We start from the raw sequence: 22,667 nt of genomic DNA on the forward strand, positions 1-22,667 counted from the left end.
AAGTACGACGGGGGTCACTGGGTCCCCAGGGGGCAGGGGTCACGGACCCAAGGCAAGGGGGGGGTACAGTGACTGAGAAGGACCTCGTGGTCAGAGCGCCAGTCAGGTCGGTGTGATGCGCTTAGAGTGAGGCCATCGGCGAGCAGGTCACAGTGTTCCTGGATGTGAAACAGATGGGAAGCCTCCGGATTCTTCCTGGTCTGAACGAGCAGCCGTTCCAGGTCAGGGGAACAGAAGTCCGGCTGGAATCCTAAGAACAAGGTCATGGTCCATCCGTCGTCAGCTCCCGGAGTTCCCAGACCTGAGCCAGTTTACAGACCCAGGGAGGCAGGTCCCCTCAAGGAAGGATCTTGGTACATTGCCCAAAATTGGATAACGTTAATCTTTCTCCCAGCCTTCCCCAAAAGGACCTATACTGGGTGGCTGTGCACCGGGGAAAGGGAAATAATCAGACATTCCAGTGACTACCAGACACAGGGTCTGGACTGACTCCTGTTCCAGGGGACACACACGGTCAGTGTCCGAGGAGGTGCTGACAGGTGGGCGGCAGCAGACCCTCGGCTCAGGCCTTCTCCCGGTGGGCCCATCGTATGGTCGTTCCCCAGTTCTGAAGGCATTGTGGGAGTGGACATACTCAGCAGCCTGAAGCACCCCATGTTGTGAGGACCAGGGCCTGGCTGCTGGTGTGAGAACGGGGGTGGTGGAGGAGGGATGAGGTTGGAATGGCCGGGGAGGGAGGGGCAGGGGGGCTGGCGACACTGTTGGTCTGTTCATCCTGCTCACTCCTTGGTGACAGGACTCTGTCCTTTCCCCATCCCCAGCCGCAGACCAGGGGTCCCTGATGTTGGCAGGGAGGGGAGGAGGTCACTAACCTGTGCAGGGGCCTTTGGCTCCCTGTGTGACCTTGGGTGGAGCACTTCCCCTTCCTCTGTGGAACCCGGCCTGTCCCCTGGGTGGGAGTGGGGCGGGGGCGGGAGTGATGACACACTCACAGTTGCTCCGCCAGTCTCTGGGTTGCTCAGTGGTCCTGTGCAACAGAGAAATTGTGCAACAGCTGGGAGGGGTCAGCACTGACAGAAAGCACCAAGGAGGACCAGGCAAAAGAACGCCCTGCGGGTGGGGCTTTTTGCTGTTTGCCCCTCCCCTCAGCGTGGCAGCCTCCCGCCCTACAAAACACCTCCCTCACTGCCCTGCTGGGGGTCGGTCCTGATGGCAACTGTGAGAAATACCCCCCACCCCTGCCTGGGATAGCAGGGGATGTGTCCTCCACCCCATGATTCCAGCTCCTACTTCTGCCCGACTTCCTCCTGCAGGAACCGCTCTGTGTCCCAAGTTGGGGCTGCTCTAGTCACCGGGATCATCATCAGCTCTGGGGCCTTGCCCAGCCCAGCCTTTGATCTGCACACTAGGAGTCTAGCAGCCAGCCTTGGCCAAGGGCAAGCCCACTGTAGGTGAGCAGAGACTGAATGCTTAGTCACTTCCATGGGGGACAGCATCCTGAGTCTCTCCCCTAACCCTCGTGAGGCAGGCCCTCATTCTGCAGGGGAAGAACAAGGCTCAGAGATGAGGAGGGACTTGCCTGAGACCTCAGGCTCTCTCTGCACACAGCTGTCCCTTTCCTCTTTTCTATGGCCCAGATGAGAAGCAGTGGCTCTGGGAAGGTGGTGACCACCTTTTGAGCACAGTGGGAAGCAGCAAGCACAAGGAAGCTGCCTAGGGGTGGGGAGGGAGCTGTTGGAGTGGTTAGCAGCAACCTCCAGGCCTAGGGCTAGGATGGACTTTGCTTATCTCTCTCAGCACTCCTGGCTCAGCATGTCCCTGAGTGAACCCGATCCAAGAACAGGCTGGCCTCCTGCAAACTGGGCCGATGTGTCCGGGACATAGCCCTGGGGCCGGCTCTCCAGGGCCAGATCTCTAGCAGGGTGGGCTGAAGGACCCGTGGGTGTCTGGAGCTGGTGCTGGGGCTGGTGAGGCTGGGAGGGACGTCGTGAGAGCGGGGCTGCAAGCACACATCCAAATGTCCAGGTCCCCTGGCAGTGGGGAGGGCTGGAGGCAGGGTCCTTGGAGGGGTGATGGGAGAAGGGTGGGCCCAAAGCCCCGAGGTCCCCTTTCCTCGGGAGCCTGGATATGGATGGCTACGAGCAGGGTCTGTCTGCCGGGGCCGGGCGGGAGCAAGAGGTCTCCTGTGGATTCATAAATCCCCCCACCCTCTTCCTCCTGCTGGGTTACACCACCGCCTTTGGCCTGCAGCCCTGGTTCCTCCTTAAGAAACAAAAGACTCTTAGAGCCCAGCTCCCCCCCCCACCCACCGGTGCCCCCTTGTGTGCCAAGCAGATCCTCCAGGGCACAGCCTGGCAGCCAAGGGCTTTGCTCAGTGGTGGAGGGCTCCTTCGCTCTGCCAACACCAGTCCCCAGCAGCCCGCAGGCCCGTGCATGCAGAGGCACCAGGGCAAGGGCCTGGCAGGAGAGAGAGGACATCTGTCTGGGATCCCACGGCAGAGGGCAGGAGGGAACCGACCGTGCACCTCACTCACGGCTTTCTTTTTTCTGAGTGACAAGGACCAGGGAGAGCCGTGTCCCGGGTGGGGGTGCTGCTGATGCCCAGGTCCCAGCAGCCCCCGACTCCAGCCAGGTCTGTCTGTGGGCCAGGTCGGCAAGGGGGAGGTGGCGCCCAGAGAGGTCGGCGAAGGTCACCGCCAAGCCAGCCACCGTGCCCCCACCCTCATACGAGGTCCTTGTAGGGGAACCAGAGCGACGACCCCCTCTGAGTCCACCCGTGCTCGAGGATCCCTCCCCAGGCAGGGACGCAGTGACCGTGCGCACACCCGCTGGCAGGGGGCGCGCTCGCTCCGCGCCGGGTCACGAGGCTCTGCAGTTCCCCGAGGCGCCGCCAGGGGGCGAGCGGCAGCATCTCCGACGACGGGGCAGGGTCTGGGCCGCGCCCAGCCCGGGGCCCCGCGACCCCGAGGCGCTCGGTGGTCAGTGCCAGCGTCGCCCAGCCCCTAGGCCACGCCGGCCCAACCTGCCGGTACCCGGCACACAGGCTGGTGGCTCCTGGCGTCCGAAGGCGCAGGGACCCCATTTGGAGACTTCTCGAAAGCGACGGGCGCAGGGCGGAGGTGGGGGGTGGGACGGCTGCGGGGGCGCGGGTGCTGCTCGGACGTTCCAGCCCCTCCAGCTTGGCAGGACCCACCGGCACCGACGGCTCCCGCCTCCTCTCCCCGGGGCCCTGCCACCTCCTGGCCCTCTTGGGGCCCCAGGTTCCAGCTTCCTCCTCCCGCGCATCTTTGGCCACGTCTGTCCCCACAGCAGTGAGAGCCCGAGCTGGCCTCCCCCTACCAGTGTGATCTTTGCAAAATAGCAGTCAGACCAGACACTTGCCGGGGTGCTTCCGGCGGCTCTGCTGGCTCTGGTCCCACAGACCCCACTTCTCCAGCTAGATTTCCACTCCATGCGTGAAAGCGGTTTCACGTAGTGTAACCGTGCAGTTTCAGCAATCCACACCCCTGCACGCGCACTCTTCCCCTGGGCCTCGGGGCCAGCCAGGCTCCATTCTAAAACATGCTCCCTGCTCAGGCCCTCTCCAATTTGCTGTACATTCTTCCTCATCCCCTCCCTGTGTGCTAGAATCCTAGAAGCTTCTCCTGGTGGCTCTCTCCTTCCCCCACACCACAGGGTTCCTGGTCGGGTCTTCTATACATGTGCACAGACTGGGTCCCTGCTGTCCCCTTGCAGTTCTCACCCCTCCACAGGTCAGAGACCACGGCATGCTGACTCATTCCTTCCCAAAGGCTGAGCCCCACGGGAGGCTTCACCTAGTAGCAACAGAGGAACGGATATTAGATGGCACTGCCTTCTGCTCACTCCCTCTGTAGGGACTGGTGAGCCAAGCTACATACACATCTGTGTGAGTGTGTCCATGGTCTGGGGGTACAGGGACCTGGGGACCACCAACCACTCTACCCTGGCCCTAGGGTTCAACTTACCAGAGTTTAGAGGCCAGAAGCACAGACAAGACTGTCGGTGGGCCTCCTGTGGCAGGAGGGGAGGGGCCGAGGGTTACCTGTAGACAGGCTCCCTCCACCCCAAGCCTTCACCGCCCCCCAAGGTCTGTCTCCAGGCATGATTTGTTCCTTGTAAAACCACGAGATTATCCATGCGTCAGCCCCTGTTTTCATGTCTTATCATGTTTCATCTCCAGTGAGGACGTTTACAAGCTGCTCTTGGCTTCAAAGGGCTTGGCAGCTGCGTCTCTGCGTCTCTGGGTTCTGTACCCCCATGGTAGGCTGCCCACTACCCTGGGCTGCCCCCTCCGCCTTGGACTCCAGTGGCATTTTGCTTCCTTAGTCTCGGCACTGTGGATTTTTGCTGGGCCCCCATCTCAGAGTCAGAACCCCTGGTGTGTATCTGGAGGTGGGGGGAGGGCAGGGAAGCTGGAGTCAGAGGGAGGAGAACAAGGGCTGAGATAGTGGGCAGAGTCCCTGTTCTCTGAGGGGGGGGGTAATGTGTGTGTCAAATTTCAGGGTCCTCTAGCCAGACCGGGAAGCCGAAGCTTAGGGCAGTGGGGGTTGCTGGGGAAGTGGGGAGTTTGAGGTGTCTGCCCCAGGATGCTCTGCCCTGGCATCTGGGTTCTGGGTCTCCCTTGAGGGCCAAGCCCAGCAAGACTGGCTGCATGCCTGTCTGTGTGTCTGTCTGGCCAGCTGTGGTGGTGGAGTGCTTCCCCTGGAAATGAGGGGTGGGTGGAGTGTGGCCTTCTCTGGTGTCCTGTCCACTGCCAAGGCTGGAGCTGCTTCTGGCACTAGGTCACTGGTGGGTGGAGAGCTGCACACTTGGGGCTTCCCACGTTGGGGACAGGGGCTGGGAAGCCTGTGGACACCCCCCACCGTGCACAGATGTGCACACATACAACCCACATGCACACGTGGTCCTGTGGCCTCGGCAGAAAGCGGAGTTCCCGAGCCTGCATTAGCTTCCTTGCTCCCAATGGAACGTGCTCACATTCATTGTGTCGTCCATGGGGACTCTCACCAGGGCATTGATGGCTAGACCAGAGCCCCAGTGCCCTGATGGGGCCACTTAGATGATACCCAGCCTTCCCCATGATGCTGAGCAGCTTCTGCGTCCTGAAGCCTGGCTTGGGGCTGTAATGCTGGAGGAGGTGGGGTGGGGGTGGGTGGGGTGGGGGCAAAGAGAGTCCTGTTTCTCTGAGACCCTTTAGATCGATTTTGAGCATAAAGGCTGTTGCCAGTGCTTGCCTCTTGCAGAACGGGGACTGCGTCCTGGAAGGATTGTTATATTGTTATAAAGGGAGCTGATCCAGGCTGGTTAGGGAGAAGCAATTTGCAGGGCCCCATGGTGGGTCCCAGGGGCCTGCATCCCCGCCCACTCCCGGAGAAGCAGGGGACAGTGGCAAACAGCCCTCTCTCTGTGCTGATGGCTCCAGGAAGACCTAAGGGAAAGCGGTGAGGGTGGCTGGAAGCCAGCTGGTGGCCCCCCCTGTGCAGGAGAAGGTTCTGGCCCCTTTCCCCGAACCCCATGGCCTCAGGCAGGCTCCCTGTGGGTGTGACCCCTCCTTTTGGCTACTTATCTCTAAGGCCCTCCTTCCTCCCCATTCCTGGCCAAGGGAACATCTTTCTCCATCCCTCCCATCCAGAGAATCTCGTCTACCTTGGTAAAGCCTTCTGTGCCCCATTCCCCAGGGGGAGCTGGTCACCAGGAAGCCAGGTCCCCGGAAAGTCTTTCCTCCTCAGTCTTATCTCCCAGGAAGATGAATTATGAGTAGTGAGGTCTGCCAGGGCGAGAGCAGCTTCAGGGCACCCCTTCTTGTCCTGGGGTCCCTGTCACACGTCCACTGCCTCCTTATCATAAAGAGATTGGGAGCTAGGCACCCAGAGAGGTGGGGGGGCAGTGTCATCTTTGCTTTCTAAGGTAGGAAGTGAGGTTGAGAGGGACTTGATGCCTGCAAGTTCCCCTGCTAGGGGGGTGGGGGCAGAGCTGGGCTTGACTCAGCCGCCAGCACAGAGATGTCCTTGCTGTCACCCTGCCTTGTGCTGCCCTCCCCACCCCAGCCCCCGCCCACCGCTCCCTACCAGAGTGAGGTGGGAGCAGTGGGCTCCGGGAGCCGGGGGTGGGTAGTGGGTAGATATCGCTTAGGGGTCCCCCTCCAGGAGGAAACTGCATCCTCTGTGCTCAGGCAAATCCGGCATCTGAAGTGGAAACACCCCACGCAAATCAAGGACAGCTGGGCCTGCCCTTGGCCGCAGCCCTCTCCTCCTGCCCCCCTCCTTGCAGGCTCCAGAAGCCCAGCCGGCTGCCTGCAGGAGTGGGTCTAGGGGGTAGGGGTGTGGTTGCAGGGAAGGGAGTCCCAGAAGCCCCGCATGTGTGAAATCTCCCCCAGCTGTGCCCCGCGGAGGGAAGGAGGTGTTAGTAATCACTTTCCAGAGTGCGGCAGAGGCTTACACACCCCACCCTGCTGCCCCTGGGACTCCCGCCGGGGGTGCCCACCCTGGGGAGTGGACAGGCTGCGACAGGGTTGGAGAGGAGCTTGGGAGGAGTGCACACATAGGTTCTTTCAGCCGTCTGCACGCGTGCGCATACACACACACACACACACACACACACAGCCAGTCCCCTAGTCATGCAACAAACATTCGTGAGGCGGGGCGCCTGGGTGGCTCAGTGGGTTAAGCCGCTGCCTTCGGCTCAGGTCATGATCTCGGGGTCCTGGGATCGAGTCCCGCATCGGGTTCTCTGCTCGGCAGGGAGCCTGCTTCCTCCTCTCTCTCTCTCTGCCTACCTCTCTGCCCACTTGTAATCTCTCTCTGTCAAATAAATAAATAAAATCTTTAAAAAAAAAATTCGTGAGGCCGATTCCGAAATGCCCAAATTCAACCTTCAAAAAGATTCTTCCTGAAAGGCTAAACACGGAGTTGCCGTGTGACCCAACAATTCCCGTGCCAGATACATGCCCAAGAGAAAGGAAACGTGTTCACCCGAAAACTTGTGTGTGAACGTTCCCAGCAGTGTGATTCCCAGTGACCAAGCGCCGGGAACAAACTGGTGTCCCTCAACAGACGACTGGATCACGGAAGGTGGTCCATCTGGGCAGCGGGACGTCCATCAGCCGTATGAAGGAGCGAGGCTCTGACACCTGCCACAATACACATGATCCTTGAAGACATGATGCCGACAGAAAGGAGCCAGTTGCAAAAGACCACGTGTTGTATGATTCCACTTTCAGGAACGTCCAGGACAGGCCAATCTGTAGAGACAGAGAGCAGGTGAGCGGTTGCAGGGGGGTGGGGGAGGGGAGAATGGGCAGTGACGGCTGATGCGGCAGCTGGGACTTCTTTTCGGGGTGATGAGTGTGTTCTAAAATCTACTATGGTGACAGTGGCACATTATGAATATACTGGAAACCACTGAATCCCACGAGCTAGCTGGCTCAGCGGCATGGTATGGACGTGACCTCTCAGCAAAACTGCTACTCAGCATCAGGTCTGAGGTCTCCATCTTACAGAAAAGGAACAGGAGGCTCAGGTCGAGCTCCGAGAGTGCATTCCCTCTTGGAGATGGCCTTCTGCCCTCCACCCCTGCCCCATGCTCTCTGCTGCTGCTGTCTTCGGGCTGCTTGCCTGACCACCACTTCTTTTAGAAAGTCTTCCTTGACCTCTCCCTCCAGTCACATCCTTCCACCAGCTGACTTTCTTCAAGTGCCCACTGGGCGCTAGTTTCCGTTAGGTGTGGGGGTACACTGGTGAGCATATGTCCCAAGGCTGCTACCCTGAGTGTCCCCAGATCTGCACCCACCCTTCACTCAACAGTTGGATGGTGTCTGGAAGGAGGGCAGCAGCTAGTAAACTGTCCTTGTTCTTGGCCTCATTCCCCTCCCCCCAGCAAATTAGAGTCCTGCTGTCCTTGATAAACTTCTGGAAGGTCCTGAAGCAGGTGTGTGGGTGGTGGGAGGGCTGGGGGTCCTGAGGAAAAGGTACTCTCCGTGGGAGGAACAGCATGAGTGAAGAAGGAACAGCATGAGTGACAGCTGGGAGGTGGAAACCCACTGTGCCTGTGCTGGGCAGGGAGGCAGAGGGGACACCACCGTTTAATGCTGGATTCGGAGCCCTGAGAGATGCCTGCTGTGACGGTGGGTGCTGCAGGCGGAGGGGGACCTCAGCCAGTAGAGCTCTAAGGAGAACCAGGCTGTTTGGAACAAATCCCCTTCTAAGCTAGACGAGAAGAAGAACTTCCTGTGACCCTGTGTGTATCAACCTGCACCCCAGACAGTGCTGTGCCAGCAACCCGCCCACAGGGATCCTGGCTGAGTCTTGTCCTGACAGGCAGGTGCACGCCTGGTGTCTGGGTCCTGGGCTGGGGCCCTCATCAGCGGTCTTCAACCCATTGGCTCTGCAGAGCCTCCTCGGTCCAGGGCTCCTTCTGGGTGGAATGACTGTGGGTCAGGGAGGCCCCTGCCCCTTGGAGGTACCCCAGGTTTCTGGGACTCTAAAATGGTAATCATACTTGGCGACCCTCTCCAGCCGCCAGGGCTGTGACCCTGACGAATAGCAAGCCGACTGTCAGCAAAGCGCGCCCTCTTCTCCCCTCGGACTTCCCTCGACGCCCGGGAACCCCTCTGCGCAGTAGGGCCCAGGTCCACGAGCCTCCGTGATCCACTGGCTCCGCCCGCGCACCTGCTGCTCCGCCCTGGTCCGGGAAGGGCCGAGATCCGTCTTCTAAGGCACTTCAGTCCTGTCACGGCCCTGAGACCTGACCCGTCGCCGCAGCATCCAGGCGCGTAACGGTGATGATCCTGGAGCCGAGCGGGCTGGAGCCCAGGGTCTCCGAGAGGGCGCGACTGCGTAACCTCTGAGGCTCCAAATGCGCCTGGGCCTCCACCGCCGCCGGCTAGTCCCAGGTAGAGCAGTGGTCCAGGGGGTGGGGCCACGGGGCTGGGCGGGGCCTTTAGGCCCCGCCCCCGCCCTCTCCCTGCTGGCGGGGTGGCTGGGCGCAAAGCAGAAGCCGGGCGCGGGCTGGCTGAGCTCAGCACCGGCTGGGATGCGCTTCCTCCTGCACGCCCCGTTCCAGGGCCTGGGCGCGGCACAACCCCATGGCAGGTAGCGGCGGCGTGGGCGGCGGGGTCGGAGGCGGCCAGGGCGCGGGGGCCGGGCAGGGGGCCGGTCTGCGGGTGCCGCGTGCGCCGCCGCTGCTCGCCGCGCTGGTGCTCGGCGCCTACTGCCTCTGCACCCTCCCGAGCCGCTGCCCGCCGGCCACCCGCGCCCCCGTGCCGGCCCCCGCGCGCGCTGAGCCGCTCCGCGCCGTCGGCAGCCCCGGGGCGCCAGGCCTGCCGGTGGCCAGCGGCCTCGGACGCCGGCGCTTCCCGCAGGCGCTCATCGTGGGCGTGAAGAAGGGCGGCACGCGCGCGCTGCTGGAGTTCCTGCGGCTGCACCCCGACGTCCGCGCGCTCGGCTCTGAGCCCCACTTCTTCGACAGGTGCTACGAGCGCGGCCTCGCCTGGTACCGGTGAGCGCCCGGCCTGTGCGCCCCGTCGGCTTCGGTGCGCGCCCTGGCGAGTGCCGTGGAACAACAGCATGATGGCCCCCTGGGGTCTCACTGGAGACACGGTGGGGTGAGGTATCCAGGGATCCGGGCTGAGGCCAGCCTGGTGGGGGGCCGAGACTTGACCTCGGGGACGCCGTCCCCCTGCATTAGGTTTCACAGAAAGGAGGAGCGGTCACTGGCCTGGGGGTTTCCAGAAACTTTGAAAAGTTCAGGGAAAACCCTGGTTCGGGGTTAATGAGTGTTCTCAGCAACACGGGAGGGGGGAGTTTCAATCCCGGAGGAGGAGTTTGAAGCTAGCGGGGCTTCAGCAGCGTTGGGAACGCTTCATGCTCATCTGCCCTCCCCCGTTGGATCGCTCTGGGAAAGTATGTCTGACTTCTGGCCTGTTACCCCAAGAATTTCTCCTGTAGCCTCCTAGAAAGTGTCTGCCCTCTCCCCCAGAGCCTCAGTTCTGGGAAGAGGACTTCTCGGTGGTTCTGGGGGTCTGGATAAATTCTGGGTTTTCTTTAGAAAGGGGAAGAGGAGGGAATTAGGACCCCAGCCTCATGTCAAGGGCTCTGTAGTTGTCCTGCGTCTGTTTGGATGGCCTTGGGGTACCTTAGCAAAAGTGGGGGAGCACCCAGTCCCGGCTGAAGCAGTGTGAGGCCCTGCCTTCTCTCTCCTTCAACTGTGTGCAAGCCGGCCATGGTGCCCTGTCCCTTCCTGCAGGGAAATGAGGGCTTCCAGATGGAGAATGAGTCACCCCACTCCCGATAGCTCTCACCTCATCCTCTCCGAGCTATGGGGCAGAGAGGACCCAGCCAAGGTCACTCGGTGAATTAACGGGGAGTGCGGGGTGGCAGGATCCAGACTCTTGACTCCCTAGTACACCTACCTCAGCCAGTCCCGGAGCTGAAAGCCACTCCTACTTGTTATCTTTGCCTTTTGCCTTAAAATCACTCATGGGTTTGCGGGGGGCCTCAGTGCGAGCAGGGATCGTGGGTCCTGAGCTCTGAAGGATTGCTGCTGTTTGGGGTCCTAGGGAAGTCGGGTGGTGATGGGGAAGCGAGTCCGTCCTTGGATCCAGCTGGCTGATCCCAGCATCCTGGATGCTCAGGGAGAGACAGCCACCCCACTCTGACAGTGCGGCTGCATTCAAAAGCCTCCCCGGTCCCTGGCTGCTGCGCAGGGGGAGAGGAAGAGGAGGAAGGAGGGAAAGAAGAAAAGGAGGGGCAAAGGGGCGGAGGACACTCTGTCACCTAGAGCGAACTTCAGAGCCCACGCTGGCCGCCATGAGCATTGACTACAGGAGCTGCGGTTGGGTGCCGAGCTGAGCTAATGAGGGTCTGCTGCAGGCTCGTCCCAGAGGCTTCTCAGAGAGCCTGGGGTCCGCAGGCCCTGTCTGGCCCCTCTCTGTGTACAGGCTCCGGTGCTGGGGAGGGTGAGGTACCTGAGAGGCAGGGGGTCCTGATTTTCAGCTCTGGGTAGGGGCTCTTGGGATCCTGGAGGGCCCGAGATGGGAGGGGGAGATCCAGGAGCATGTCTAACTCTGGTAGAGAAGAGCCTTTCTCCTTTCTCTTTTTTCTGAGCCACCTCCTCTGGGGGGAGGGGTGGATGCAAAGGGTGCAGAGGCTCAGGTCCCAGGGGCCTCCATTAGTCCAGAGCTGTCTCCCAGGGCTGGAGAGTACCCTCCCTTCACTGGCCAAAGCAGAGCCAGCGGGAGCCAGGCTCACTGAGCTTCTGGGGTGTGTGTGCTGACGTGTGGAGGTGCACTTGCTGTGCTCCCGGCTGCCATGTGCCTCTGGACCTGTCTGTCCTTTCCACCAGTGTGCAGTGATCCTCTGAAAATGCCCACCCCTGCCTCAGTGTCCCCTAAAGTAAAGAGGTTGCCCCGCCCTGGCCATGGTCTGGCAGTGGGACCCCGGGTTGGATTGCCAGAGAGTACAGAACCCTGTTCTGGTCTGAGAGTTGGGGCAGGGAGTAGAGGAAGAGCCCACGGTGGAGGGAGGCAGGTGGGGGAACCCCCTGGCTCCGGGGCGCCCAAGCAGCAAATGCAGGAGCAGTGAATTGGGGATCTAAGTCTATGAGGGGAGGGATCTGGGCTTCTGTGGGACTTATCTCCCCCTGCTCACCCGGAGAGAGACTCATGGGACTGGGGACTTGAGGTCCTCACTACCCCCAGCACTGCGGAGTTCCACACAGAAGCCAGGACTGGTTTCTGCTGGTCCCAGGCTGGGCTGGATGGAGCCCAGCAGAGGTGTATGACAGAGCTAGCAAGCAGCCAGCAGGGCTGAGGAGGAGAGAGTTGCCCAGGGCTGGACTGAAGCCGCAAGAAAATGCAGACCAGATGAACTTGGAGCAGGGTGGGGGGGGTGTCCATAGAGCAGCTTGTCACATGTGTGCCGTGTGGGGGTCAGTGTCTCGTTCCCTCTTTTCCTCCCTATTCTCTCTCACCTCCCCCAAATTCCCACCCCACCCTACCCCATTCCCCAGACCAGGCCTGTGGAGAGTCATTGAACCCAAAGATCTCAGAGCTCAAAGCTGGTGTGTGGCGGGAGCGGGCCCGGAACGTCATCCCTGCTCCTCCCCGCGGTGGGAGCCGAGGCACGTCCACTGGTTTGCTCCTCTGACTTCCTCAGAGAGATGCTGCAGTGGGTGGTGATGTCCCCTGGACTCTTCCTTGTAGCCTCCCTCCCCCCAGGCAGGAGTGAAGGGGAGGGGGATATTCAGAAGCCGAAGTGCACAGTCTGCGAAGGAAAAGAGGGTGCACCCCTGAGGTCACTTGGTGCCTGGGAGATAGAAGGGATGGGAAGAGTGTGTCGAAGGTGGACAGGGTGTCCCTTGAGCAACTGAGACCGTTGTCGTCCCTGAGGCAGGTGATGAAGGGAGGCCAGTGACTTTTTCTTCTTCCTCTTCTTCTTTTTAAAAGATTTATTTATTTATCTGGGCTGTGGCAGGGGCAGAAGCAGAGGGAGGGAGAGTCCCTGCTGAGCACAGAGCCCAGCACGGGGCTCGATCTCATGATCCCAAGGTCAAGACTTGAGCCGAAACCGAGAGTGGGTCGCTGAACTGCATGGGCCACTCGGCACCCCAGGGACGGTGACTTCCGATGTGGCCTGGCTCACCGTGTCTTTGTGGGTCTCAGCAGTGAGGTTCAGTGTGAGGAGACCTCCCTTCCCTCTTGTGGAAGCCCTGGGTCTCAGCCCTTGGTGTTGTCACCAGCCAAGCTCTCCCTGAACTTCGCCTTTTGGAGGGGGAGGACCGGGGACTACTCCCGACTGGACTCCCAGTGGCGGGAGGCAGGCCGAGAGGTGCAGGGGCTCTGGGAGCAGAATCCGAGCGGACTGCAGGGCAGCGGCTACAGCCCAGGGTTGTAGGTTTGTGTCTGCCCTCTCCTTCCGGCTTCCTCCGTGAGCCTCTGTGTGCCTGCCTATCAGATGGGGCAGAGAGTGGCATAGAGGGAGTCCCAGCTCAGTCGTTCACGAAGACGGGGGAAGCAGAGCTGTCCCCATCGCTTCTGTAGACCCGCTCTGCCTGGAGCCTTGTTTTGGGGTGGGGGGAGCTCCCATAGCTAGCAGACTGTGCAGCCCACCTGACCCCCAGAGCCCCTGCAGGGTGTCAGGGAGCCAGTGCAGGGCCTGGACTCCCACGTACACATTCTTGTCCCACCACCAGCACCATCCAAGCTAAGCACCCCCAACTCGTGGGTCTGTGTGTCTGGGCATCCACCTGACCTGAGTTTTCTTGGGGGTCTGAGCAGAAGGAGGAGACTCAGGCCCAGCCTCCCAGGGTCTTGTGTCTGCAGAGGGGTTCCCTAGGCTGGACAGAAACCTGAACTCCACCCTGTGGATCAGCTCCCTGGCTGGGGCACAAGCTGTGGGCAGTGGGCCAGGTAGAGGCAGCTCCCTCAGAGGACAGGAGGCGGGGCCAGCCCACAGAGACCTCCCCTCCCTAGCACAGGTCCCAACAGCCTCTGCCTCTGTTGACCTAGTTCCTGGCCCTCCCTCAAGGCTGTTTGCCCAGCTGGCCAGGCCACACCCGGCCCTGCCTCGCCCTGTACTACCTGGTTTGCAGGTGTGGCCTCGGGACACTTCTCAGTGCACCTGCTTACCCCCCACCCCACCCCCAGCCCCGATGCCTGCCCAGCCTTAGGAATGGGCTGCCCCAGGTTTGGGGTGGTCAGTGGGCTGTCACCAATCACCTCCCCCAGAACCTTGGGATGGGGTCGGTGCTCCCCTCCCCGACCTGCAGCCTTGCCCTCTGGGGTGTAAGCCAGGTCTGGGAGGTCTAGGCGGCTGGGGACTTGGGACGAGTCCCCAGGCCACCACGCTCACTGTTCTCCAGTGTGCAATGGCTCCCTTCTGACCCGTTCTGATCCATTCTGATCTGGTCCAGGTCAGTGAGAATTAGCAGGGCTGTAATCAGAGGCCAGAGAGGCTGTGCCGGGGAGGCGGGGGGCGCTGCCCTCTGTTGGGGACACTTGTCAGTAAGCATGGCAGGTGGGGCTGTGTGGGGCACAGGGTCAGGCTGCAGGCCTCGAGGGAGACCCAGCAGTGTTGGTTGTGGCTGCAGTCCAGCTTGGGGAGGGTCCCAGCAGAGGTGTGGGACTGAGCTAGGTAGCAACCAGCAAGGCTGAGGAGGAGAGAGAGTCACCCAGGGCTGTGCTTGGGACACCCAGCCCAAGCACAGGGGAGCCTGTGCTGGGGCCGGGTGTCCCCATGGCCTATATCCCAGGCTGCCCACTCAAGCACCTAGGATGGGTGGGTTTGCTGGGGAAGGCTTGCCCGCCTTGGAGGTTTGGGATGTCCGTGGAGGAAGGGGAGGTTTGTCCTGGGTCTCCTGGGGGCCAGCACTCGCTCTCACCTACTTCTCCTCACCCCTGTCGCCCAGGAGCCTGATGCCGCGCACCCTGGACGGGCAGATCACCATGGAGAAAACCCCCAGCTACTTCGTAACGCGGGAGGCTCCCGGCCGCATCCACGGCATGTCCCCAGACACGAAGCTGATTGTGGTGGTGCGGAACCCCGTGACTCGGGCCATCTCCGACTATGCCCAGACACTCTCTAAGACCCCAGGCCTGCCCAGCTTCCGGGCCCTGGCCTTCCGCCACGGCCTGGGCCCGGTGGACACGGCCTGGAGTGCCGTACGCATTGGCCTGTACGCGCAGCACCTGGACAACTGGCTGCGTTTCTTCCCACTGTCCCGCTTCCTGTTCGTCAGCGGCGAGCGCCTGGTCAGCGACCCGGCCGGAGAGCTAGGCCGGGTGCAGGACTTCCTGGGCCTCAGACGGGTGGTCACGGACAAGCACTTTTACTTCAACGCCACCAAGGGCTTCCCCTGCCTCAAGAAGGCGCAGGGGAGCGGCCGCCCGCGCTGCCTGGGCAAATCCAAGGGCCGGCCCCACCCCCGGGTGCCGTTGGCGGTGGTCCAGCGGCTGCGGGACTTCTACCGGCCCTTCAACCGCAAGTTCTACCAGATGACTGGCCAGGACTTCGGCTGGGACTGAGCAGGACAGGCCAGCCTGTGTCCTGCCGGGGGACACTCAGGAACCACAGTTCATGCCTGTCTCCCGGCCAGAGCTGCCCGTGTTCAGATGATGGGTAGAGAAAACTATTTAGGAAATATGGTTTGGATCTGTGTTCTTCTACACAAGCCTTGAAGGCTGCAAGGTGGCGGTTGGAGGGGTCCCCATGCAGGGAAGTGGTCATCGCACCAGCTCTCCATGCAGGGCACTGTTCCCCTGCCAGAAGTAGTCCCAAACCCAGGCCTCACACATGACTTGGGGTGTGCAGTGAGCTTGGCCGCATGTAACAGATGAGCCCCTGGGGCTCAGAGAGGTTTAGGGCCTGCCCAGCGACACACAGCTTAGACCTATGGTTCTGGGGGCGGCCCTTGGGCTCTCTGGTCAGCCCTGGGATGCTGAGCTAGGTTGTCCCCATGTTCCGGATGAGGCCTGGGGCAGGATTAACGTTGGATCTGTCCAGCAACCACCCCTGTGACCTCAGCTGATTGCACATCTTAGTGCCCATTCCATGCTTCCTCCTGGAAATCTGGAGAAGTTGCCCACCAGTGAGTGTGATGGGCAATGGGTGTGTGGTTCTAACAGCGTCCAAGCGTCCAAGCGGTGGGGACAGTCTGGTACCGCCCACAACAGGCCACGCCCACAACCGGCCACAACTACGTGGCTCTTACCACCCTCCAGACCCAGAGCTCTATAGGAAGTGACCATTTAATGGGTCCCAGCCCCTCCCCCACTCCGCCCTCAGGCCCTGGATGCCCTGGTTCTGTGTGTGACAGGCTCTCTCCCCTGGGGGATGGGCCCAGGTGCGTGCTCAGCTCCTGAGTTAGGCCCCACTGGGCTGGGCGGTGCCCTCTGGTGCCCTGGCGGCCCCTGCCCCCTGGAGAGCAGAGGCCCCAGCCACAGTGCTGCCTGCCAAGTGTTCACAGACTGCCCCGACGATGGCCTCCAGGGACAATTAGGCCCAAACCTGACGTGGCCAGGTTTTGGGACCAGACTGCCTCCTCTGCACCCCAGGCCGGGGTCCATATCAAATCCTTGGTCCTGATGTGGCCTGTCCATCCCCTGGCTACTCGCAGCAGCTGTGTGTTCTGGGCCCCAAAATCAAAATGAGGGAGGATTTCCAGTGATGCGGGAGCCCCTCTTTCTGGCTAACTGCAAATGGGGGGGCTGGGGTAAGCTGAGAAGAAGGTGCAACAGGACCTGGGAAGGGAGATGGGGGCCTCTGCCCTCAACAGCCTGGAGCCCTGCCCTTGTTTCTGCTGGTTTTGGGCCCAGAGGACACTCCTGCCTGACTGTCCTGAGGGCCTAGCACTGTCTCTAGGCTCCACCACCAGGGTCAGGCCAGGGACAGCACTGGGAGCTGCTCCCGAGAGACCTTGTTGGAAATGTGGTGGGCAGATGTGGACGTGATGGTCCTGTGCCCTCCTCCCCAGCTCTGACCTCTGATGTGGGTGCGTGGGGGGTGCTGGCCAAAGTTGCAGTGACCATGAGGAGGAAGGAATCCCTGCTCTGGGGCAAGCACTGGGCTTGGTGGCTCCGGCCCCATTCCCAGGACTGTGGCCCCACTTAGTGACCGCTTGGTAGCCTGCCCCGGGCTGCATGGGCAGGAGGGGAGTCAGGAGCCTAGCTCCCAGCCTGGTTCATGCCTGTCTCCCCTCCTTCCCAGATACACCCTTGTCAGACATCTACACTCATGCTAGGGCGGCTCTAGGACGCCTCTTTTGTTCTCCTATGACGGGCTTCTTAGCTTGCACGGCAGCTGAGTTCTGTGCACTTAGGGGGTGTACTCAGAGTAAACCAGATCCCATTATTTTAAAACACTCCAGTCTTCTCCCCCCCACCCCCATGGCCTCCAGAATGAAGACCAGATGTCTGACCGCAGCCTTGCAGGCTCCCGGAGGCCTGCCCCTGCCCCCCAGCCTGCACGCTCCTCTTGTCCTGAGCTTCTGCCCGTCAGCTCCTTCCACCTGCCAAGGCCCGGGTCCCCTTGGCCCATGCTGTTCCCTGTGGCTGGAATGCCTTTCCTCACAGAAGGCGCAGACAGACAGGGCGCCAGCCTTCGAAAGAGGCAGCTGTGCTCTCCTCCTGGGCTCGCTTCCTCCCCACACTTGGAGTCCCTTTCCCGAGCTCCCTTACGTGACCCACTTTCCCCTTCCTGAAGCTTCTCAGAAGCAGAACTATGGGACTTACTCTTTTGTCTGGCTTTGGTGCCCAGAAGGTAGACTGGGAACAGGGAAGACAGAGGGTGGCCTGGCTCTTTCCGGTCATCCCCCTCCCCGTGGAAACACGCCCGGCCGCCAATGCCTAGAGCCAGGTGCCTGGCTGGGGCTCGGAACACACTGAGGGCAGATGTGGTGGGTCCTCCCGGCTGCGTGTGGGGGTGGGTCTCTGTGGGAGAGTCATCGGCCTTTAATTAAAGTCCCTAAATTGTTTCCCCAGCTGCTCAGTGGGTTTTCCATGTTGGAATGTTCCAGATGGGGTGAGAAGTGCTGATTCAGTTACCTTCTTCCTGCTCTGCTCCATGGAGGAGAAAGGCCCAGGACTCCTGCACTCCTCCTAAGCCAGCCACATTGGGATGGGGGTGGGGTGGGACTGGGGGTCCTCACCGGCCCCAGGCCCCTGGGCCATGGTGGGTAGAGGCTGGGGGCCCGCCAGGACAGGCAGGTGTGTCTGATGTGGGGTGAGTACAGAGTTCTTCACCCTGTACTTTCTGCATGTGGGCACTGGGCACCCGAGCCGACCCCGGCCTGAGCAACCTCCGTGCCGGCTGGGCTGGGGAGCTTCGGGCCCCGGGTCTGCCCTCCCTGCAGGCCCAGCAGCACGTCCCTGAGATGAATCTTCATTCCAGCTGAGGAGAGGGGACCCAGGAAGTGCCAGTGGCGTGCCCTGCCCTCTTCCTTATCCTTATAACCGCATTGCTGGAGTGCTTGCTGCCTGCAAGCCCGTCATCATGGGGGCCCTGGCTTCCTCCCTCCCCTGGAGGATGCCGGGAACCCAGCTGCAATCACCTGCTCACTCCTGTCCTCCTGTGAGGGGGTCCCTGTCTCCAGGGCTGGAGGGCCTTCTTGCTCCCTTCCCAGGCTTCTAAGACTGGCCGCAGGGCAGTCCCGGATGTGGGAGGGGAGCCTGGAAAGAGGGGTACCATTCTGGGCAGCACCTGTGAGCCCCTTTCACCCCAAGAGCAGGGGTGCTTTGGGGAAAGGCCTGTCTTCCTGGTCCCTGTGGCCAGTCCCCATGTCCCGGCATGGACAACTCTGGGACCTGTCCCCTCAGCCAGATCCAGAGTCCTTCCCAAAGTCTAGATGGCCTCTTTTCTGGGAGCTCCTTCTTCCTCTTCCTTAATAGGTGACCAGATCCCTCCTCATCAACCCCCCGGCTCAGCACCACTGCCAGGATGGGCCCAGAAAAGCATGTAGACCCTCGATGCTGTCCTATGGGTGGCCGTCCAAACTCTGGATGCCTTCTGTGCCCACGGAAGCCGTGCAGTAGGTGGCTGGGAATTTACCGATGCACGAACCCTATGGTTCATTTCTGCAGGACTCTCCCTTTCTAGAAGTTTTCTCTTAAATTATCATGGGCCAACTCCTGAAGACTCTGTCCTTGGGGCCAAAAACTCAGGCCAGAGGGTGGGTTGGGGGCCTGGGGGAGGTTGGGGCGGAAGGACAGAGCCCGAGGACCCAACGACTCAGACTCCATCCTATCCCTCTCAGTCCCTCGAGCAGCCCGGCCCAGCCCTGCAAGGCCGGGGTTGGGGGAGGGGCCCTCCAGTAGGAAGCCTCCTGTGACCCGCAGTCATTCATGCTTCTCCCTGGGGCTCTCTGATTCCAAAATCACCCTTTCTCTATTTCTCATGTGCCTGCCTGCAGCCTGCCAGAGCCCAGCCATGCCCAGGCAGGGAGGTCTCTGCAGGTGTGAGGCCAGCGGGCAGTGGTCAGGGGACGGAGGGTTGCTTAAGGAAAACCATGAGTGTAAAGCAGGCCCTTCGTGTATGTTCCCGGGAGGTTTACAGACCCTGGTACAGATGAGGACACCCACAATGTCCACAGCCCCGTGACACACTGGAGCCAAAGGCGGAAATAATCCAGTGTCCGTCCACAGAAGAATAGATACACAGAATATGGTCTCCCCAGGCCCTGGGCTCTTCTTCAGCCATGGAAAGGGTTGAAACTCTGATGTGGTCCACGGCGTGAATGCATCTTGGGAACAGTATGTAACTGTATGTAATAGTATGTAACTTGACACCTGGCACAGGCATTGTCCAGACTGCCAGGACAAGAGGCCGGGGCTCTGCCCCCGCTCAGGACCAAGCTCCTGGCTTTGAGGCTGAGAGATTATTATTATTATTATTATTTAAATTTATTTTAAAGATTTTTAAAAATTTATTTGACAGAGAGAGATCACAAGTAGATGGAGAGGCAGGCAGAGAGAGAGAGGGAAGCAGGCTCCCTGCTGAGCAGAGAGCCCGATGCGGGACTCGATCCCAGGACCCCGAGATCATGACCTGAGCCGAAGGCAGCGGCTTAACCCACTGAGCCACCCAGGCGCCCCCTGAGAGATTATTTTTATACGACTTAATCCGAGCCACGTTGCATGGGCTCTCTGCTGGAAGAGCTGTAGGAAAAGTCAGTTCAATACGACAGTTCACGCCACACTGTTGCAGGAGGATTTCCACCTCAAGTATCTTGCCGAATAGGCCAGTGACCCCGGGATCTCATTCTCGCCGCCTTTCCGCTCCTGACCGCCCGCCACAGCCCTGAGCTCCAGGGATCGGGTCCGACCCTGCTGCCTCTCTTCCGGCTTCCAAGAAGGAGAGCCTGTCTGGAGAGGTACCCTTCGGCCAACCACCGGTGGGGAAGCCCCTGTTCTGCAAGGAGATGGGAGATGGAGCAGAGCGACCCCGCAGTCGGCGAGTCCTCGCCAGCCACACCCGTCTGTTCGGGAGAAGCATCTGGAAACTGTCTGGCCCCCGTCTCACTGTCTGGAGCAGGGTGGGGAGCCCCCTTATACAGGGAGTGTACGGGGCTGCAAAGCAGGGAGATGCACAGGTGCGAGGCAGCATTGCCAGGGTGCAGATGGCAGGCAGGCCTGGAAGAGCTAACCCGGATGACTTTGTGCCCTAGGAGCCCACGGCCTTGTGATGCGCTCAGAAAGAAGGGGGAACGGAAGGAAGCAGAGGCCAATGATGATAATGCCTGCGGCATTTCCTGTGCTGTGAGGAGCATGGGACAGCTGTCAGCACAGGCCGCACTGGGCAGACACTCATCAGGGTTAGTCTGTCCCTTCATCTGGGAGCTGTGTCAGTAACCCCATTTTACAGATGGGTAAACCGAGGCTATGTGTGATGAAGTTCTAGAACCTAGGTGAGGTTTGGTGGGCTGAGGTCCGGAGCCGATGACCAAGAAAGAATTCTTGAGACATCTTTGGTGCAAAATGGTGGTTTATTGAGCACGGGGACAGGACCCGTGGCAGATGGAGATGCTACTGCGCCGGGCATGTGAGGACTGGCTGGTTATATACACAGGAGTTGGGTAAGTGAGGACAAAGGGGTGTTCAGAAGGGCTGTTGGGGTAAAGAAGACTGTCAGGATATTGAAGGCCTGGTTACTATCAAGCCAAGGCCACTTTCCCTCTAATGAGGCACTAACAGAAAGACAATAGGGAGTCTCCTGGTGGAATGTTACATTCCTGCTATCAAGCGTCCTTGTTAGTGAGATTTAGGTTTAGAAGAAATTTAACTTTATTTACTTTTCCTTCTACCTCCACCTCCTTTGGTTTTTTATGGAGGGGAGGGTGAAGTTAGGGCTTGAGGACCTGAGTTATGTGTCTTTGGAAATTGGGCTATTGATAAGGTAACTTCTTTGTTGTAAATCTCAAGAACATTTGCAAACCAAGGGAGACTCCTGCCTTGCAAGACTGTGATCTCTGCAAGATAACCATTTGCTTATTGTTCATGGCAGTCAGGACTGCCTGAGGGATGCTACACATAGGACTGAGGAGCGGATGGAGGGGGGCGGTTACAAGGCACCAGCTTTTGCTTTGTCTTCAGCCAGCCTCGTGCTCCCTCATCATGTGGGCTGTGTGTGTGTGTGTGTATGTGTGTGTGTGTGTGTGTGTGATGGGAGCTGGCAGAGCACGCACACCTTGGCTCACTGCTCATGGCTGACCGAGCTACAGTGGGAAGGGTCTGAGTGGACACCCCCTCAGAGCCATACCTCTGGGGGACAGGTGTGGCCGGTGGTGGCGCTCTGAGACGGCTGTTGCCGTGCACAGCTGTAAATGTCCCCGGCCCAGGATGTGGTGGGGGACCTGTGAATTCAGTGGGCGTCCCTCCCGTGTTTCAGGTGCGAATCAGCCGACTTTGCATTTCGTAAGGGGGAGAGTGCAGAGTGGGCCTGATCTAATTAATCAGTGAGATGTTGGAAAGAGGTCGAGTTCGTTGGGTTTGGGGCAAGGATGAGCTGGACAGCGGGGGTGGGCGCCCAGCCTTGGGGATGCGCTGCCCCCGAGTCGCTCACTTTAACACGGTTCATTTTACGTTATGTGAATTTCACCGCAATAAAACACAGCCACAAAGGGAGTGTCATAGCACAGGCAGCACCAAACCCTGCCCACGGGGTGACTCTCATTTATTTCTGAGTTCTGGGAGCTGGAAGGCTGGGATCGGGGTGCTGACAGGTCGTGTGGGGCCCACTTGCTGGCTTGCAGACGGCTGTTGTCTCAGCCTCCTGTGGCGGGGAGCAGAGAGAGGAAGCAGCCCTTGTGTCTCCTCTTGGGGGTGTCAGATCCCATTCCCGGGGCTGCCCCGTCAGGATCTTACCACTCTCCACGGCCCTGCTCCTAATGCCGTCGCCTGGGGGGTGTGGCATTGCAACATATGAGATTTGGGGGACACTTGTAGTTCCTAACAGGGGATCAGAAAGGCAGGGGAAGCCATCCCAGCGACCCGGTTGCTGGGCTGGCGGAAAGCCGGCAGTATTCTGCGAGGGGCTGCAGGGGCCCGGGCAGGAGGGACCGCAGGCTGCCTCTCCGAGCCCAGAGTGGCCCTGGCCCTGCGAGCCCCAGCTGGCCGCTTCAGTCTTACAAACGCAAGGAAATGAGTTCTGTCGACGACCGTGGGAGCCCGGGAGGGTCCCCAGGGCCTCAGATGCTGGCCTGGCCAGCACCTGGACGGGCGCTCACGGAAACAGCGAGGCCGTAAGCGGGTCTGTCCTAAGCGGCTGAATTTGCGCTCATTTGTTACGCGGCACCGGAAATGAAGACAACAGGGTGGGCGGACCGGGAGGAATGTTCCGGAAGTGAGGAGCCAGGCTCATACACGGTTTGTGCCGTGCCGTGCTCACTTTCTGGACCGTGAGTGTTTGGAGAAGGATCCGGAAGCTTAAGGATGGTGGTTGCGTCCGCACCGGTGGCTCCTGCCCCCACGTGAGGGGGCCACTTGCCCAAGTCATCTACCCTGCCCCTGTTCCCCGGGAAGGCTGGCGCCGCTCCAGGTGAGACCCCATGGGGTGCAGCCTGGTTTTTATTAAGTATCATAAGCTCGGGGTTAATCCCGCACAGAAACAAACATTTATTCTGTCCCGAGATACACACCAGGGCTTTAGGACTCAAGTCCT

General features: G+C 60.4%; 1 protein-coding gene across 1 annotated transcript; it reads left to right on the forward strand.

Annotated features, from left to right (window-relative positions):
* Positions 1–9,103: 9,103 nt before the first annotated feature.
* Positions 9,104–15,040, forward strand: HS3ST6 (heparan sulfate-glucosamine 3-sulfotransferase 6). Its single transcript, XM_044233119.1, has 2 exons — positions 9,104–9,516; positions 14,425–15,040. The coding sequence occupies exons 1-2, from the start codon at positions 9,104–9,106 to the stop codon at positions 15,038–15,040; spliced, it is 1,029 nt and encodes a 342-aa protein (XP_044089054.1).
* Positions 15,041–22,667: the final 7,627 nt, after the last annotated feature.

Source organism: Neovison vison, chromosome 14 (genome assembly GCF_020171115.1).
Source record: "Neovison vison isolate M4711 chromosome 14, ASM_NN_V1, whole genome shotgun sequence".
In the NCBI taxonomy this organism is placed as follows: Eukaryota; Metazoa; Chordata; class Mammalia; order Carnivora; family Mustelidae; genus Neogale; species Neogale vison.